Here is an 18,255-nt window from a genome sequence, read left to right as displayed (position 1 = left end):
TCAGATACAAAGATACACCGCTTATCTGCTCGAAAACTGTGTACAATTTAAATAGCTGAAGCTGTCTCAAAGAGCATTACTTTGTTTACTTGCTGGTGATGTCAGCATTTGTGTGCATATATAAATTTGTAGGTTCCTTTATGGTGTTTGGTCGGATAAGTGGTGTGTCTGAAAAAATTTGAGGTATTTATTCATTTATAAGCAGTACGCAATGATATACATAGAGGCTGCAGTGCACGTAATCTTGTATTTCCAATAAATAAAAACAATTATGAGTTTTCCTTTAAGTGTACTGTATTTTATTTATATTCTGATGTTTTGAACAGATTTTTTCCTGGACGTCATGAGGATTAAACCAATGTGATTGTTTATATGGAAGCATTTAAGTACAAACAAAGTATTTACAAGGTTCTAAAGCAGGGGTGCCCAAAAGGAGATCCCTAGATGTTGTAGAACTACAACTCCCATGATTCTCTGCGTGACTTTAGAGTGAAAAAGCATCATGGGAGCTGTATTTTTTAAAAGATCTGAGGATCTACCTTTTGGGCACCCCTGTTCTAAAGGATCTTTACAAGCCTGTACACAGTCCAGCGCCTCTCGCCGATGAGACTTCACTAGCAGGGTTATTCAATAAAGAGAGAATTCAAAGTGATTTCAAAGTACATTTCAATTGTAAGGCAAAAATAGCAGAAATGGAAACATTCTCTAAGTCAGCTATGTTGCTCGGCAACTTTGGCCTTAAATTTGAAATTCATTTCGATTTCACTTTCAAATCTCACTTTAATTAATAACCATGTAGGTCTGTCTAGGGTCTAACCGTCTAAACTAGTACAGCAAAACTAATATAGGAAGATTCTATAACAGTAACATTCTGCGTAGTGAATGTATACACTTCAATCGGTACAAAATAGTGGAGAAAATGTTAACAAAGTGCAGTGGCGTACTAAGGGGGGGGCGGGGGGGGCGGTCCGCCCCGGGTGCCATCCAGTAGGGGGGTGCCACACTCTGTCCCTCCTGCTGGTCGTCCTCTCCCTCGCGGCTCAGGCGCTCAGTGAGTGAGTCAGAGCACAGGGAGGGGATTCCCAGCCTGTGTTCTGAGTCATCACTGAGCACCAGGGATGCTGTTATGGAGTGTACCAGCAGGGGGCGCAGAGCGTGCATTCTGCAAGGTTTCTCCCCTGCGGACACTCTGCCTGCACCTCCTGCACTGCCTGGGATGGAGAGAGTCAGCCATTGAATCATGGTAAGAAAATATTATTGTAAATTCACCCTCACTCCCTCCCTCAGTCACCCTGTCACCCCCCCTCACCCTGTCACCCCCTCCCTCAGTCACCCTGTCACCCCCCTCACCCTGTCACCCCCTCACCCCCTCCCTCAGTCACCCTGTCACCCTCCCTCACCCTGTCACCCCCTCCCTCAGTCACCCTGTCACCCTCCCTCACCCTATCACCCCCTCCCTCAGTCACCCTGTCAACCCCTCAATCACCCTGTCACCCCCTCCCTCAGTCACCCTCTCACCCCCTCCCTCAGTCACCCTGTCACCCCTCTCAATCACCCTGTCACCCCCTCCCTCAGTCACCCTGTCACCCCCCTCAATCACCCTCTCACCCCCTCCCTCAGCCACCCTCTCACCCCCTCCCTCAGTCACCCTCTCACCCCCTCCCTCAGTCACCCTCTCACCCCCCACACAGTCACCCTGTCACCCCCCCTCAGTCACCCTCTCAACCCCTCCCTCAGTCACCCTGTCACCAGTCACCCCCCCTCAGTCACCCTGTCACCAGTCACCCCCCCTCACCCTGTCACCCCCCTCACCCTGTCACCCTGTCACCCCCCTCAGTCACCCTGTCACCCCCTCCCTCAGTCACCCTGTCACTCCCCCTCAGTCACCATCTCACCCCCTCCCTCAGTCACCCTCTCACCTCCTCCCTCAGTCACCCTGTCACCCCCCTCAGTCACCCTCTCACCCCCTCCCTCAGTTACCCTGTAACCCCCCCTCAGTCACCCTGTCACCAGTCACCCCCCCTCACCCTGTCACCACCCCTGAGTCACTCTCTCACCCCCTCCCTCAGTCACCCCCCTCAGTCACCCTGTCACCAGTCACCCCCTCAGTCACCCTGTCACCCCCTCCCTCAGTCACCCTGTCACCCCCTCCCTCAGTCACCCTCTCACCCCCTCCCTCAGTCACCCTCTCACCCCCTCCCTCAGTCACCCAGTCACCCTGTCACCCCCCCTAGTCACCCTCTCAACCCCTCCCTCAGTCACCCTGTCACCAGTCACCCCCCCCAGTCACCCTGTCACCAGTCACCCTGTCACCCCCCTCAGTCACCCTGTCACCAGTCAACTCCACAGTCACCCTGTCACCCCCCTCAGTCACCCTGTCACCCTGTCACCAGTCACCCCCCAGTCACTCTGTCACCCCCTCCCTCAGTCACCCTGTCATCCCCCCTCAGCCACTCAGTCACCCCCTCAGTCACTCTGTCACCAGTCACCCCCTCCCCAGTCACCCTGTCACCAGTCACCCCCTCCCTCAGTCAGCCTGTCACTCTGTCACCAGTCACCCCCCCAGTCACCAGTCACCCCTCCCTCAGTCACCCCCCCTCAGTCACTCTGTCACCAGTCACCCCCTCCCTCAGTCATCCTGTCACCCCCTCCCTCAGTCATCCTGTCACCCCCTCCCTCAGTCACCAGTCAACCCCTCCCTCAGTCACCCTGTCACCCCCTCCCTCAGTCACCAGTCAACCCCTCCCTCAGTCACCCTGTCACCCCCTCCCTCAGTCACCCTGTCACCCCCTTCCTCAGTCACCCTGTCACCAGTCACCCCCTCCCTCAGTCACCCTGTCACCCAGTCACCCCCTCCCTTAAATGTCCTTAAATATGTCAATCCCACATAAGGATAACAAATAAGTGAGTTATCTACTAAACAACCTAAAGATTAAAATTAAGAAAAAGGCTTTTTAAATTTTGATCTTTTAGCTGTTTAGTAGAGAATTCCCTAAATTGGTGCCCTTATGTGAGATTCCATAGGTAAAGATACCAAATTAGGGTGCTGTTTAGCAGATAGCTCCCTTATTTGGTGTCCTTAAATATGGCAATCCCACATAAGGATAAGAAATAGGGGAGTTATCCGCTAAACAAAGATCAAAGTTAAGAGGTGTCAGCCATCCCTGAAATCTAGGTCGCTAATGTGAATTCTATGCAAATGTGTTGTCTGATGCCAGCATGCACAACATGCTGTCGTCAGACAGCCAATGGCATTACATTCCCCCATTACCTAGTGAAAATTATTCATGCTTCCAGCCTCCACTGTTTATGTGCCTCCCCTATATATTGTTCCTAGAGTCACCACTGCTTCAGGGACCCAGTTGTGCGCGGTGGTGCTTTAATGGTGCGACCAGGCTTCTGTAATAATATAATGGCAGCCCTGGGGGAAGTGAAATTCAGTCACTTCCTCCCAGCTAACACTGAGACACGCAGGATGGAGGGCGGCACTGATTGGGAGAGAACTAGAGCCCAACTCCCAACAGCCTCAGCCAGCAGGTACTAAACAGGAGGATGGCATTGTGTCTGTGTAGTTGCATGTGTGTAAATGTGTGTCTGTATCTGCATGTGTGTCAGTGTGTGAATATATCTGCATACATCTCAGCATCTTGCCAACACTACACACAAACACATCCCTGCATTCCGGTGCAAACACTACATACAAACACACCTCTGTATTAAAACATCACCATTATATATAACCACACCACTGCATCTCGCCAACACTACACACAAAAGCATGCCTGCATTAAAATGCCAACACTACATACAAACAGACCCATTCATTCACTCACACTTACTCCATACAAAAGCATGCTTAAAACATGCAAGCACTGCTCAATGCTACATACATTAAAAAAATAGTGGGTGTTTTGTACATTTTAAAGTGCAGGGGGGAGAGGGGGGTGGGGTGCCAAAACTAGGACCTGCCCCGGGTGCCATATGCTCTAGGTACGCCCCTGACAAAGTGTCATCTCACACCCAATAGTGCACAATAACCAAGGTACCTATTTAGGGATCTAATTATTTTACATCAAAGTAAAAAAAAAAAACTCATATAGAGTCCCTAAACCTGCCTTTATTAAACTTTGGAGCAACAAAGGAACTCCCTGAGCGAAATAATTACTCGTAAATATGTTGAAACGCCATAGACAAAGTTAATTGAAGTAAACTGAGTGACTTCTCAGACAAACTTTATATTTTCAGCTATTGCTCCAAAGTGCCAAAATGTCCAAACATAGGGTAGAATAACAAAAGGTCGATCACATAGCCAATCTGTCTCCCGACAAGCTCCATCTACCCTAGCAGGTAATAACAGAGTAGAAATAAATTGGTGGAAACCAATCAATTACCCCAGCTATTTAAGAGTTAACTAAGTATAACACTGAACCAAATTTAACCAAGAATTCTCACTAGGTAGAATGAGAATAAAGTACAGGTAATCCAGCTATATATATATCTCGATATATTTCTGTTGCCTACTCTACGTTGATTAAAAAACACTAAATATATAGGCAGAGAATGGAAACGCTAGATTGCAGGACAGAGATACTGCCTGAAGATCACTTCAATGAGATTAAGTGGTCTGGATGCCTATAGTGTCCCTTTAATATTAAATCAGCCAAACTGGAGACATTCTCCAAGAGAAACTCAACTGTGCTGTCCGTTCGGCTACCCTGGCCTTAAATTTGAAATTCCCTTTGAATTCTCACTTTAGTAATCCGGTTTGTAATAGTTTCTCTGAAGCCTTGGCAATATATTTTGTATCAACTGACTTGTATACATTCACTAGGAAGAACCTTTCGGTATCAGCGGAATATTCCTATATAGTTTCCTTCTTTATCAAAGCACTTACTGTCTGAAATTAGTTTTTATGGCTTTAGTGACAACCTATGGGGTCTATACACTAAAGGGCCAGAAACTTAATGGGGAATACCCATCCAGTTGCATATGGGGCCACTCTGACGGCACAAAAATGTTCTCACTATATAATAATGTCTGGATTTTGCACCAGTGGCTCCTAATGCCGCAGAATTTGGTCTGGACTATTTCGGCTGGACTAATGATGTCAGGTGACTGAAATCTAGATGGTTTAAAAAAAAAAAAAAATCTGAACTGTTTGTCCATTGACGGCGCTCAGTGTCAGCAGGCAAATGGTTAAAAAGAACCTCGGTGATGCAATGGTTAACAATGTGGCTGTAAAATTAAGCAGTTTGAGTCTTTCATTGCTTGAAATTAATTTTCAAGATTGATTGGTTTGAGTTTTTGCGAAATAGTGATATTTTTCCGGACGTGGTATATTAACAGCACTACAATAAAAATGATTTCCTCATACAATATTTACGACATTGCACATGTTAATTGTATTATATCTTAGTGCTCACTGCTCAGTTGTTTGAGTGCTTATGCACAACACAGTTCATTGAAAACCCTTTTCCTTTTAACCCCTTAAGGACACATGACATGTGTGACATGTCATGATCCCCTTTTATTCCAGAAGTTTGGTCCTTAAGGGGTTAAGGAAGAATAGTTGAGTTTTGAAAAATATTCTCCAATTCAGTTATTTTTTTAAAATTTAGATATATTGACCTAAATTTTAACTTAACTTTACTGTTATGATGATGACCTTTTTATTCTGGAACATAGAGCGATATTCTAACAATTTTGTATTTCTCAGCTTCTCACTGAAATGAATGGAAGAGATTGCTCTGAAATACTGAAAAAATTTGACGAAGCTTCCAAACAGGTAAAACTAATGCATTTTCTTCCACTAATGAATGTATATAATTACCAAGAAATTTTAGTTGTTTTTACTTGTTTAGTTTTATTGACATTCTTCATTTTTGTCAGTGCTAAGTGAAAATTAACAAGCTTAGTAGAGACATTTTAATGAGAAAGTATACATTAATTAATACAAAGCTGTATTCCTGGCACTATAGCATCTCCCCCTGCCTCCCCCCTCCCTCGTGCCCCCCTCCATGGTAAATAAAGGATTAAAAACATATGTTTACTTACCTTATCCCAGCGCCGATATCCCTCGGTGCTGGGCTGATCCCCCGACCCCTTCGACGAGCAGGCTCTAATGCGCCGCATATCCCGCGCGTGCATTAGACCTCCCCATAGGAAAGCATTGAACCATGCTTTCCTATGGGGAAAAATCTGAAGCTGGAGGTCCTCAGCGAGACTGGGGCAAAGCACAACCTGCCTCCAGCCCAGGCCATAAAGGCTTTCATCCTGGGACCACGGACTATAAAGGAACACTACAGCATTAGGAATACAAACATGAAATTTAACTTCAGCCTTATGATGGTTTATAATGGTGATATTTGATTATCTTTCAGCTCTTGTTGCACAGGTCTCCATCAGGCTACTCCGCCCCTTCAGCAGTGATTATCTCAGCCAATCCAATTTTTCCCCTTAGGGAAACATCAGAAGGCTAGTGCGCATGTGTGGCAAAACACTGTGCTGCTCCAATAGAATGGTCTCTGAGATCATCAGATGAATCGTCAAGTTAAATTGGCTCTTGGGGTGGAAGCTGTTATGGAGGTGGCCACTATAGTCATGATAACCTGCAAACTAAATATTCTGTTCCTGCAGAACTCAATGTTTTCCATTGCAGGGCTAAAACTAGAGAGGCATGGCACCCAGGCCACTTCATTGAGTTGAAGTGAGTTGATGTGTCTATGGAGTCCCTTTAAAAAAAAAAGAAGGAAAAAGAAAAAAAGATGAAAGGGGTTAAATCCCCCCCACCCCCCACCCCTCCCCCTCCTGCCAAGTAGATCCTATTAAGAGAATCACATAAAAGGGTTCAGCTACAGGAAGAAAATTAGAAACCGAATTCTAGCGTGTCAATAAATTTACACTAAAGAATGACAAGAGACATAAAATAGTATACATTACAGTACACGTCAAACCTTTAAAACTGTTGTACTTTATCATAAAAGATATTTGTATCCATAAAAAGGTTTCAGCGGCTCCAGATCACTGTACAACAGCTCATTGCAGCTCCAACACAGAGGATTCTCAATGGAAGTCTCTGATTGGCGTAGTCCCTTACACACACTGAAAGCAGACACCAGCAAACATTGGTGTATACATAGAGTCGATCCTGGACAGGTGCATGGTGTGTCCAGCACCCAGGCGCTCTGCAGATAGAGGAGCATCGGCACCATTAGGTTTCGCCCATCACTTTAGGCTCCGTCCCTCGACTAGCACTGTTCAGGGTTCAGTCAAAAGGAGCAGGCGAAGCAATATATTTCTCACCCACCAGGGAACAGAATTCACCCCCTCCCTGACCCAAGGTAAGCCTCAAGGAGAGGGAATAAACTAGTGGGGTGCCACTAGTCTCCCCTACTAAAGACCCTTGCTTCCTACTTCGGCCCCTAACTCCCCTACTACATTCCCTAACCTCCCTACTACTACTCCTAACTCTGGTACTACAGCCCCTAACTCTGGTACTACAGCCTCTAACTCCATACTACAGCCCCCTAGACCCCCTACTATTGCTTCTAACTCCAATACTAAAGCCCCTAACTTCATATTAAAGCCCCTTACTACCTACTACAGCCCATAACCCCCTCACAACAGTCCCTTACCCCCACTGCATATTCTACCTCCCCACTGTTGCTCCTATTCCCCACTACAATCCCCACACTCCAAAAGTAGCTCCTATCCACCCAATTGCAGCCCACACACATTGCAGCCCCTAACCCCCTTATACAGCCACTACCACAGCGCTTATAATCAAACAGCAGTCCCTATTCCTACTACAGCCTCCAACCCCCTCCATATCCAGACTGCAGCTTCTACCCCCCTCCCCCACCCACTGCAGCCACCATCGCTCACTAGAGCCCATACCCTCCAAATGTAGCCCCGTCCCACCACTTCAGCTCCTTTGTCCAATAGTAGCTATCCCTCCACTACAGCCCCTATCCCCCACTACAGTTCCTATCCAATTGTAGCCCACACACAGCCCTTATAATCAAACAGCAGTCCCTATCCATACTTCAGCCTCCAACCCCCAACTATAGTTCCATACCCAGACTGCAGCTTCTACACCCCCACTGCAGCCACTATCCCTCACTACAGCCCCTACCCTCCAAATGTAGCTCCTATCCCCTACTGCAGCCCCTGTCCCACCACTTCAGGTCCTTTGTCCAATAGTAGCCATCCCTCCACTACAGCCCCTATCTCCCGCTACCTTTCCTAACCCCCTAATTACAGCCCATAACCTCTACTACATCCCCTAACCCTCCTCTCCTACTAGAGTCCCTACCTCCCCACTACCAACTACTCTAGCCCTCAACTCCTCAATTACAGGCCCTATCTCCTCGCTACAGCTCTTATCACCCCACTACCAGTGCCCATTCCGAGATAATGGGCACTGATAAGCTATCTGGCACAAAGATGGCACTATTAAGCTATTTGGGCACAAATATTACATTGATGGGCTATTTTGAGACAAACATGGCACTGATTAGCTATTGTGGGACAAAGATGGCACTGGGAAGTTGGGCACAAAAATGGTACTAATAAGCTTTTTGGCAGCAAATCTATAGGAAGTGAGAGCAAGGCCGGTGCATGGATTTCTGCCGCCTAGGCAAAGATCCATTTGGACATCCCCTCACGAAGACCACACACTGACAGATGAGCACACCCACTGACAGACACACACACTTACTGACACACATTCTCTCTGACAGACAGACACACACACACACACACTCACTGACGGTCAAACACTCACACAATTTTATTCTTTGACGCCCATTCAGCCTCCCTACCTCCAACTGTGGAGTCTAGTGTGGGGCAGCTTCTCACTCCTTCCACCCACCGTTTAGTATGCTCGGGCCGGATTGACATCATATTCCAGCTCTGGCATCACAGAGGGCACGTGAGGGAGGAGTGAGAAGCTGCTAGAACAAGCTCCCTCGTCGCCCACTCTTGCGTGCCTTCTCCTGCCCCCCCTACCCTCCCTCTGCCATTTTTCGGCAGAGCAGGCACCTGCCATCAAGGTAAGCAGGTGCCTGCTCTGCCATACCGAAGAAGCACAGCTTTGGGGCGCCCTATGGTGGCCACCTCCTGGGCCCCCCTGTGACAGGGATCATCTCGGCGCCCTCACCTTCGGGCGCCTCGAGGATTGGCCCGGCACTCTTGGGTGGGTGGCTCAGCGTTGAGTCCCAAGCCTAATTTGCCTAACGATTGCTCCAGCCCTAAGTGAGAGACATGTTACCTGGTGAAGTTGGGTGGGCACAAAGATGTGGAGCGGTTTCCACAGAAAATGGGTGTGGTTAGAGGTGGGGTTTTTTGTGAAGGGGAGGAGTTAGCAATGTGGCCACGCCTACCAGGGGGCACCAAAAATATTCTTGCACCTAGGCTTCTGTGACCCTAGGATCGGCCCTCAGTATACACCAGCAGACATTGATATAATCCCGAGTACAGACAGCAGGTATGCAGTTTTACCAATCTTTTTTTTTTTTTCATGTTTTTTCATGCAAGAAAACCTGCAGAAAATAAATATATGCATGTAATCTTTTGGAGTATTTTTTTAGAAAAATAACATCATTGCTGAGAGAGTGGTCCTTTAATTTCTTTCCCTGGCCAGGTGCGGTTCCTCCAACTCCACTCAGCACCCAGGAGAGCCGTTCTTAAACAGTTTGCAACTTACATTATGCTGTAGTGATTATGGTGCTCGAAGTGATCTTTTAGTACAAACAGTATATTTACCATCCCAGATATTTAGTTTTGTTTTTGTTAATTTATTGTCTTTCCTTTTTTGTAACAGTCATTTCTAGTTGAAGAAGGAAGCCTTAGCAGGGGAGCAATTCAAATGCTTGGCCATTACATGAACATGAATGGTCAATACTACATCTCTTTCCTTGAATCTATTATAGGAGAGGTTATTTTTAACAACAGCAGGTACAGTAAATTAAAGAATATGGATTTATCATGTCATAGAAAAGAGGTCCATATAATCTACTTTAGGAAGATCCCGGCGTACTTGTGCACTTTGCATGTACAATGCCCTCCACTAATATTGACACTCTTGGTAAAAATGAGCTAAGAAAGCTGTGAAAAATGCTCTTTATCGTTTAACTTTTTGACCTTTAGTTCAGAAAAATAAATGATCTCACAACTCCCAAATCCAGTAGCCTTCACCTCTGTCTAATTACTTTTAACCGCAGTGATGTGTAAACATTGACTGTGCAGATTTACATTTTGTTTGTCCCACTTTATGATAACAAAGTGGGAAACCATACTAGATGCAATGGAGCTCCAGAACTCTGGTTGAGTACCTCCGTTAAAGATTCCCTCTGGCTGGAGAATACAGTTCTAAAGGGATATAGCCCTTTCCCCAAACACCAGACGACACTTGGTGAAGGGTAAAACATACACCTGTATTGCCACAAAGCACATATTTATAGTGAAAATCACAACAGGGGGTCATCAACAGTGACAATAGGTTCCCTCCCAGGCGCCCCTGTGTCTGGGTGATAACCCGATCAATTACCGCTAATCTAATTAGCTTCCAGACAAGAGGAAGCCTTAACTGAATATCCCTAAAAATACATTTATACAATAACAAACCCCATGAGCCCTGCTTGGCGAAATAGCTCTGTGATCTGTCGAAGAGGGGTCCAAGCTATAACAGATTTGAGGTTTCAGTGAGTTATGCTAAAGTTACTATCCGCTCGGCAGTTTCACACAGTTTCTAAGTTTGTCCCAGTCAGGCGCATGGAGCCTTCATAGCCGATTAGTTTGTAGAAGTCTGATTTGGGCAGGCCAGACTGGGCTTCCTTATCACCCTGCGTTCCTAATAAGCACAGGGTGATTTAGACATAAGGGGGTATTGGAAAGTTGAGTAAGGGAGTTCCCCGTGAATCTGCCATGGCCCCCCAACCAAACTCAAACCTAAGCCCATGTGACCTTACTCTTAGGGGGCAATTGTGTCACCTACAGAAAAAGAGTAGTTTAAGGAGCAGTTTCATAATTTATTTCATGAATTAGAAAGTATTAGACATCAGAAATGCATAGCCCAGACATTAATGGTGAGCAGTGGTTTTGTACTTAATCATAGCGGCTTGTCGAAAACAATGCAGCCATTTCCTGGTCTCTGATAATTTCCAGCCACAACAGACATTTAGAAGGGGTCTCTTGAGTGGGTTAAAAGCCCCGAATAGCAGTCTATCCACAAGAAATGTGTATATGTATATGCATCCCTTCTTTCAAATGAAAGTAATGCTGAAAAAACTCAGTAGTTAATGGGTTAAAAAGAACTTCTGCTAAATACCTATTTATTGAGAGTACTTTTGATATAAAACATTTTTTTCTATATCTTCTTCCTCAGATTTGATGAAATCACTGGAGGTTTTGATCAGCTGCCCTTGAAATTGTATCGTCGAATTGGAGATGTCGTTCGTCTGAACTCCACAGTGGTTAAAATCACAAGGAGACAAAAGTCTGTTATCGTACAATACCGTAAAAATAAGTCTTCAGCTCTCACAAGTATAGCTGCTGACTATGCTCTCATCACCTCCACTACCAAAGCCACAAGACGTATAGCCTTCCAACCTCCTCTTAGTAACAATAAGAATGATGCCCTTGGGTTTCTTCACTATGTAAGTGCCACAAAGATTTTGTTAGTGTGCAACGAAGCATTTTGGGAGCAGGATGGAATCTACGGTGGGAGGAGCTCCACCGATCGCCCATCACGTTACATCTTTTACCCAAGTCACAATTTTACAAGTGGCAAAAGTATCCTATTGGCGTCCTATACGTTGGAAGACGATTCGATGTTCTTTGCCTCGTTAAGTAATGAAGATTGCGTTGACGTTGTTCTTGATGACTTGTCAACTATCCACCAAAGAACAAAAGAAGACATCCGAAGCATATGTCCAAAGGCGTTGATCAAGAAGTGGAGTCTGGACCCTTACTCTATGGGTGCCTTTTCTTATTTGACTCCCTACCAGTTTGGTGACATGTATGAAACATTATCAATGCCTGAAGGGAACATATTTTTTGCTGGAGAGTATACATCTTTTCCGCATGGCTGGATTGATACTGCAATTAAAAGTGGTCTGAAAGCAGCAAGAGATATCAACAGAGATGCCAATATGTTCTTCCATTGATAATCCTTAATTTTTTTTGTCAGTAATTAGTCCTCTAGGCCAGTCATTCAGATGACTTTTTAATAATTGACTGCTTTGATATTAGTACCAGTTTTAAGGGTGTTGAACCAGGAGTGGGCTAAGGGGTTGCATAGGGTACACCCATGCACATCACATTTGAAGACATGTTTACTATGAGTTAATTCATATGTACTTTCTTTACAGTTGCCCACCAAACTAACTTGTTAATATTATGTGTGGCTGTAACGTAAACCTATCTCCATAGGCCATCGAAACAGCCCCCATTTAGGTACATTCACGTGTCACATACTCCTGACTTGTTACATACCATGACCCAGCCACACAGTCACATACAGCCATCCACCTCATCACATTCACTCCACCCACTGAATTGCATGTATTTACATACATGGCCACATTCACCCACTCATAGAAAGAAGACTGTTGGTAATGGGAAGAGTATTCCACCAACACCCTCAAAGTTATGGTTAATAGTCATTGCTAGCTACTGCATTTATGAAGACTTTTTTTTAGGCTTATATTTCCTGTGAAAGAGATGGGACATATAAAAGGAGGGGAACAAGATATAGAACGCAATTAAACTACATCTATACAGCACTTAAAAATACAGCACACTGGTTCCAGGAGCCATTGGCTCACTTTGGTGTCGACTTGTTAGACTAAAATTTTCATGAATTTTCACAAATTGTCATGCCTATGTCCATCAGAGATGTAGTTGTGAAAAAATACTTGTGAGGCCATAGTTCCCCTACATGTTATTCCAGTCTCTGTATCCATCTAACATGTTATGTAACCAGCGTCTGAGATTGTCGACTTTTTAAAATAGAATGTTGGGTACTAAGGTTACACCCAACTTAGGCCTTGAATTAATATTTTGGGATAAGCTTTTCAGATGATCACAATCTCTTAGAAAAAAAATTGCAAATGAATTATCTATAGCAGTCCCCATTATATGTATGGAGAAATGTTGACACTTTTTGATGCTATACTTTGACTTGTCTTTGCTTACCTGTCGTACTTGCAATGCGCAACAAAAATAAAGAATTATGGAAAAAAATGTGTTTTGCCTAAAACAAGTTTAATGTCATGAGAGACCACAGGACCAAGGTTTGAGACTTGCATACAAAGACTTACAGCTCCCTAATAAGGCATACAGAGTTTGATATGAGAAAATCTAGTCTGCCATTGTACTCTTGTGAAGAGAAAAAAGGGAAAGAAAAGATTAGGGAACCAGTTTAGCGATCTGTGATTTGGTCAGGTTACGTAACCTCTCCACAACAACAACCTCACAAAAATTGGAAAATCTTTCTAACAATTGTCTGAAACACAATAAGCCGTGCCAACAGATGGTGTGTGTGTTATGTAATATGTGAGTGAATGGCCAGGAAGGATATGTGAAGGGAGTTATAGCATGCCCTCCTGCATCCAAACCTGTGGTCCCCCAAATCTGAAACAGAGTTACTTGTTTAAAGAGGCACAAACACTGATTGGTCGGGTGTCTTGGCCAGTTGGCTGCAATATGTGTTCCAGTTTGGAGATGCATTTCTATTGCCCCCTTTGGACCACATGGTGTTAAAGGGCCCCAGCAATCTACGAGGACTCTGATAAGAGAATGGGCCCTAAGTGGCCTCATTTACACCCTAGTGTAAGGGCGCCCGATAGGTCTCCACAAAACAACCCTGTGAGCCCTGATTTGGCCTCATGCTGCTCCTCCACTAAGTCTCCCTCTTCCATATATGGTTGTAGGGGGATTTGCAGACTAGAACGTAGGCCAACGTGATATAATTATCTTTCTTGGTTTTTATGTAAAGTAAATATTCATACGATCTGATTTTTAGCTGTTAAATTTCTTCTATACAAAATGTAAAAATGTTAATAAATGAAAGAAACAGATTTTTACACATCTAATCTGCATTATTATTATTTTTTTTACATAGTTGACATACAGGATAGTATTGTATAGTATTTTTATTGCTTTGCTGAGGGAAATTAGAGTTTGAGAATAAGGATAAAACTATGGATTGTGAGAATTAAATCAGATACTTCATGGTTATTTAGCAGACAGGGGATTTATGACTAGGATATTACTAGAAGTTTGTCATTGTACAACTCCCATCATTCTCAGACAGAGACCAGCTGACTGAGAATTATACCAGCTGCAGTCCTCAGCTTCTGTTTGTACTTGGCTTACCTTAAAAGGTGCACCTTGGCTGTGGCTGGATGAGAATGTTTGTTTGAAATGACAGTCCAGTTCACCCTATCTTTACAATGCACAGGAGCATTGCTTGCAGCCTGATTACCAGCCAGCAGAGGGCAGTGCAATGCACCGTTAGAAATGCTGAAGATTAATGTATATTGGAAACAAATATTAATACATGACGTTGAAGGCCTATACGGCAAACTAAAATGATTTGTCCTCTACTGTAAGTACCCTAATTTATGATATCAAATAAATATATAATGCTTAGTGATAAAATTGATGTTGTTTTTAAAAGAAAAATGTAATCACCCCAGATGGGACTCGAACCCACAATCCCTGGCTTAGGAGGCCAGTGCCTTATCCATTAGGCCACTGGGGCTTATATGGAATTCCTAAAACAGTAAGTTCTATTGGTAGGAATGTTTGCAGAAGTGTGAACAATACTGTTTGTATACAATTATGAGAAAGCTGAGAATAAAAACAAACAATGTTTTTGTTTATAAACATATTAATATCTAACAATAACCAGCAACCTCTGCGCTTCTTAGTGATACAATGAGTACATGCTGATTGCATATATAGATGTCAGGATGGCCGAGCGGTCTAAGGCGCTGCGTTCAGGTCGCAGTCTCCTCTGGAGGCGTGGGTTCGAATCCCACTTCTGACAATATTTTTTTTTTATGTTGGCAGTTCCACGTTTTGCTATTTATTATCTTCATCCTACAGTTCACACAAGAATCGTAAAAACATTTGTAAACAACCTCTGATTGTCTTCATCTATATGTTTAACATTGTCTATTCAGTTATAAAATCAATGGCATTCATAGCTTCATGGGTTTTTTTGAGCCATTTCGTTGTAGTTTTGACTATTTTTTCACCTAATTCTTTAAAAATCTCTGGCATATTTTGACTAATCAAATATGTTGGAATGCACCTCCTTCAAGTGAATTCTTGTAGATCCTTAAATAGGTTTTCTGGTTAAACCTTGAAATGTAGCAACAGAAAATCTGAATGGTGAAATCTAAGATAAAAATAACCCAGTAGTCACTATAGATGGTTTGGACATTATTTGTTACAAGAATTTGGTGAACAACCCTATTTGTATTTTGTTTGACCATCCATAGATTTTTCATATTTTATCATTGCCAACTGATTGCTTCACACCAGATCCCAAAGGTTTATACCATCCCCCCCACGCAAATGATGGCTTATAATTTGATAGCCTTCACAATATTTTCAGAAGGCACATGGTTTTGCTTACTGTGGTACAACAACTCTTAGTTACCCAGAGGCACCTTTACTGTGCACCGATTTATTTGTTGGTAAAACTGTATGAAATGCGAGGCATTCGGATTCTAACTGTGCCACACAGAACATCTGTTAGGTTAAAGGATCACTATTGGGTCAGGAACACAAACATGTATTCCTGACCCTATAGTGTTAACACCACCATCTAGCCCCTTGGGCCCCTCATGCCTCCCTAAATATAGCAAAATCTTACTGTATTCAAGCCAGAAGCTGTAGACCTGCATGATGTTTGTCTAAAAAAAACAAGCAGTCTGCTGACATCATCAGAAGTGGTAGCCTGATCCAATCACAATGCATCTCTATAGGATTGGCTGAGACTGACAAAGAGGCAGATCAGGGGCAGAGCCAGCACAATTCAAACACATCCCTGGCCAATCAGCATCTTCTCATAGAGATGAATTGAATCAATGAATCTCAATGAGGAAAGTTCAGTGTCTGCAGGGCCGGCACTACCTGTAAGGCGACCTAGGCAGCCGCCTAGGGCGCACCTTAGCAGGGGGCGCCGGAGCCATGCGCCCGGAATCACCGGTGCGGCTCCTCATGCTGCGCCGCTTGAGCGCTTTAGCAAGCCTCAGGCGGCGCAGCACTGCTGTATGGACGGCGGACAGATTTGAGTGACCGGCAGGAGGGAAGCGCAGAGCGTTCCCTCCTGCCAGTGTCTCAATGTAGCGTGGCCGGGCAGCGCGGAACGCGGGACAGGAACCCCTATTTCCTGTGCTCGGCCACCGGCAGACTGACAGTAAGTGCTCATTGAGTGAGCGCTTCCCTTCAGTCCGCCGGCGGCCAGGTACAGGAAACAGAAGATCCTGTCCCGCGTTCCGCGCCGCCCGGCCACACTAGATAGGCAGGAGGGTAAGGACCACTGGGGGAGGGAGGAAGTAAGGACCACTGGGGGAGGGGGGGAGTAAGGACCACTGAGGGGGAGTAATGACCATTGGGGAGAGGAGTAAGGACCACTGGGGGAGGGGGGAGTTAGGACCACTGGGGGGGAAGTAAGGACCACTAGGGGAGGAGGGGGGAGTAAGGACCACTGGGAGGGGGTGTAAGGACCACTGGGGGTGGGGGGTGAGTAAGGACCACTGGGGGAGGAAAGGGAGAGGGAGGAGTAAGGACCACTGGGGAGGAGAGGGAAGGGGGTCAGTAAGGACCACTGGGAGAAGAGGGGAGGGGGAGTAAGGACCACTGGGGGAGCAGAGAGGGGAGTAAGGACCACTGGGAGAGGAGCAGGGAGGGAGTAAGGACCACATAGGGAGGGGGGAGGGAGTAAGGACCACTGGGGGAGGGAGGGGGGAGTAAGGACCACTGGGAGAGGAGCGAGGAGGGAGTAAGGACCACATAGGGAGGGGGGAGGGAGTAAGGACCACTGGGGGAGCAGAGAGGGGAGTAAGGACCACTGGGAGAGGAGCGGGGAGGGAGTAAGGACCACATAGGGAGGGGGGAGGGAGTAAGGACCACTGGGGGAGGGTGGGTGAGAAGTAAGGACCACTGGGGGGGAGATGGGTAAGGAGCACTGGGGGGGGAAGTGGGGAGTAAGGACCACTGAGGGAGGGGGTGTAAGGACCACTGAGGGAGGAGGAAGGGGAATGTCCAATAGGGGGGGGGGAGAGGAGGGACCGCCAAAGGGGGGAGGGAGGAGGGGGGAGGTCCACTAAGGGGTTTGGGACAGGGAGGATCACTAAGGGGGGAAGGACCACCAAAAGGGGGAAAGGAGGGAGCACCACTAAGGAGATGGGAGGAGGGTAAGGACCACTAAGGGGGGGATAGGATAATGACCACTGAGGGGAGGGAGATTACCACTAAGGGTGTGGGGGGAGGAGTGGAAAGTCTACTAAGGGATTTTGGAGAGGGAGGACCACTAAGGGGAAGAGGGGAAGGACCACCAAAGGAGGGGAAGGACCACTAAGAGAGTAAGGACCACCAAAGGAGGGGAAGGACCATTAAGAGAGTAAGGACCACTAAGGGGGGGAAGGGGAAGAGAGGAAGGACCACCAAAGGGGGCGGAAGGACCACTAAGGAGGGAGGACCACTAAGTAGAGACGAGGAGGGTAAGGACCACTAAGGGGGGAGGGAGAGGGTAAGGACCACTGAGGGGGGAAAGAAGGTAAAGACCACTGAGAGGGGGGAAAGACCACTAAGGGGGAGGGGGAGGGCAAGGACCAATAAGGGGTTTGGGAGAGGGAAGACCACTACGGGGTTTGGAAGAGGGAGGACCACTAGGGGGAGGGAGGACCACTAATGGGGAGTGAGAAGACCACCAAGGGGGGACTGCAGAGAGACAGGGGGCCAAGGGAGAGCACTAAGGGACAGAAGGGGAGAACACTGAGGGACAGGAGGGAAGGGGAAATTACTAATTGACAGAAGGGGAGAGCGCTATGATTTTTTATTTATTTTTTAATAAAAAACTGCTCCCATCTCAGTCCCTATCCTACCCCACAAACCCTCTCTTTTACACTACACACATACACAATGCATCCCCAAAAGAAACAGAAACATACAATGTGTCCCTTAAGCTCACACAAACACTCATTCTCTTACACACAGAAACAAAATGCATCTCTT

At 45.8% G+C, this 18,255-nt stretch overlaps 1 protein-coding gene and 2 non-coding genes across 3 annotated transcripts in view; 2 read left to right on the top strand and 1 right to left on the bottom strand.

Moving 5' to 3' along the window:
* The window catches only part of IL4I1 (interleukin 4 induced 1), a 28,938-nt gene extending 16,607 nt beyond the window's left edge, over positions 1–12,331 (top strand). Inside the window, exons 5-7 of the mRNA XM_063437085.1 lie at positions 5,717–5,785; positions 9,824–9,957; positions 11,387–12,331. Coding sequence (XP_063293155.1) covers positions 5,717–5,785; positions 9,824–9,957; positions 11,387–12,167 — 984 coding nt within the window. The 3' untranslated portion in view covers positions 12,168–12,331. The remainder of the gene's footprint in view (positions 1–5,716; positions 5,786–9,823; positions 9,958–11,386) is intronic.
* Positions 12,332–14,694: 2,363 nt separating this feature from the next.
* Positions 14,695–14,767, bottom strand: TRNAR-CCU (transfer RNA arginine (anticodon CCU)). The gene has a single exon. It is a non-coding gene; the product is annotated as a tRNA-Arg (tRNA).
* Positions 14,768–14,972: 205 nt separating this feature from the next.
* Positions 14,973–15,055, top strand: TRNAL-CAG (transfer RNA leucine (anticodon CAG)). Its single transcript has one exon. It is a non-coding gene; the product is annotated as a tRNA-Leu (tRNA).
* The last annotated feature ends 3,200 nt before the right edge of the window (positions 15,056–18,255 follow it).

The sequence above is a fragment of the Pelobates fuscus genome, chromosome 11 (genome assembly GCF_036172605.1).
Source record: "Pelobates fuscus isolate aPelFus1 chromosome 11, aPelFus1.pri, whole genome shotgun sequence".
Taxonomy (NCBI): domain Eukaryota; kingdom Metazoa; phylum Chordata; class Amphibia; order Anura; family Pelobatidae; genus Pelobates; species Pelobates fuscus.
Note: the sequence above shows the minus strand (reverse complement) of the source record. Positions and strands in the feature narration are given on the sequence as shown.